The 1,435-nt window shown below is 39.6% G+C and overlaps 1 protein-coding gene across 1 annotated transcript; it reads right to left on the bottom strand.

Moving 5' to 3' along the window:
* Window positions 1–29: 29 nt before the first annotated feature.
* On the bottom strand, window positions 30–1,270 carry LOC112095151 (nuclear pore complex protein NUP88-like; the record flags this gene model as incomplete). Its single annotated transcript, XM_024176830.1, has 3 exons — window positions 899–1,270; window positions 514–665; window positions 30–152 (listed from the first exon to the last, which is right to left on the bottom strand). Coding segments are annotated over exons 1-3 (551 nt in total), but the record flags the coding sequence as incomplete, so codon positions are not given.
* Window positions 1,271–1,435: the final 165 nt, after the last annotated feature.

Genomic DNA, 1,435 nt, shown 5'->3' with positions numbered 1-1,435 from the left:
TATTTCCTAAGTGAAAAGGAATGTAATACCTGAAAACAGAATCGGAAGAAAGGATTCCCAAGTGAGTGTCACTGTAAGGGTGCCACAAAACTTGCAGCACACGTATGACGCTGCTGCCATTAGAATAGATTTGTGAACCAACATTAACAGTCCTGCAAAATGGTAACAACAATTTCGGTATGAACCAAGAGATTTCCATTTGATTCTCCATCACAAGGATTGAGATAATTAAAAACATGAAAAAATAATAAGATATAAGAAATGAGTCAAAGAAATCATAAAGCTAGAATAGCTCTCAAAAAAGAGGTGCTCCTATAATTTGTACTTTTCTATGAAAATTTGAACTTTTCAGCAGCTTAAAAAAAAATTTACCCAGAAGAATATTTGCCTGAAATAATCTACAGCAGTTATATTCCAATTTCACCCAAGTTGCATCAATTGACACCTGATTCCACAAATTCTAAAATGCCAAGTGAAACGATAAATCGAAAACACATTGGTTTAACGCCATACCTGCAAATTATGGCATTGTCTTTGGAAGAAGCACGCCCGTATAGATACATAACACAATGAGCATCCGAACCAGCAAGCAAAAGTGCTGATCCATTCCTATTAATAGAAATTTTCTCAACTTCAAATTCAACCTCCACAACTGGTCGCAATACCTATCAAATTATTTAAATTTATCAAAAATAAACTTAAAAACTAAAAAGGGACATGACAATTCAAATACCTAGAAATGCCAATTTGTATGCATATATTGTTATCTAACAATTCAAAAACAACACCAGAAGTAAATATTAACCAACACTCACGGTCACTCATTCTACTTTCCTTCACTTTCTCAGCAGCCAAACACGAGATAAAAGGAAAATCGAGAGAATGAAAGAAAGGTGACCTTAGACGGCGAGGCAGCGAGGACAGAGGTCGGCTCCGGCTCGCCGAGGCGAACCGAGATCTGATGAAGGCAGAGGAGGTTGGAGTCCCAGAAGTAGAGGCGAGAAGCTCCGTCCCAAGCCAAGAGATTTCTCGGCGATAGGAGAGGGGCGGATACGGCGGCGGAGGAGGTGAAGACCGGGTGGTTCTTGAGGGGAACCCATTCGACGTCGTTTTTGGGCGTCGAGGACCTTCCTTGCTCTGGTTTCGCTTCCTGCAAATCGAAGTTGAACCTCATTTTCTCTGCTCCGGGGGGCTAGCAAGCTTTCTTCCGGCTATGGAACGAGCTCTAAAACCCTGGTTTTTTCTTTTCCGGGAAAATCTCGATTTTTCGCTTGGGCGAAAATCTGTGTGAAATTTCAGATAATTCAAAATCAACGACGTCGTTTCTCTCCTCTTTTTTTTACTCTCAGAAGACGTTTTGTTCATGGATTAGAATAATGAGATTAGAATCATTTTTGATTTATGTGTATTTTTTATGAGAGAAAATACTGTAGCG

Source organism: Morus notabilis, unplaced genomic scaffold (assembly GCF_000414095.1).
Source record: "Morus notabilis unplaced genomic scaffold, ASM41409v2 C11412846, whole genome shotgun sequence".
Lineage (NCBI taxonomy): Eukaryota > Viridiplantae > Streptophyta > Magnoliopsida > Rosales > Moraceae > Morus > Morus notabilis.
Note: the sequence above shows the minus strand (reverse complement) of the source record. Positions and strands in the feature narration are given on the sequence as shown.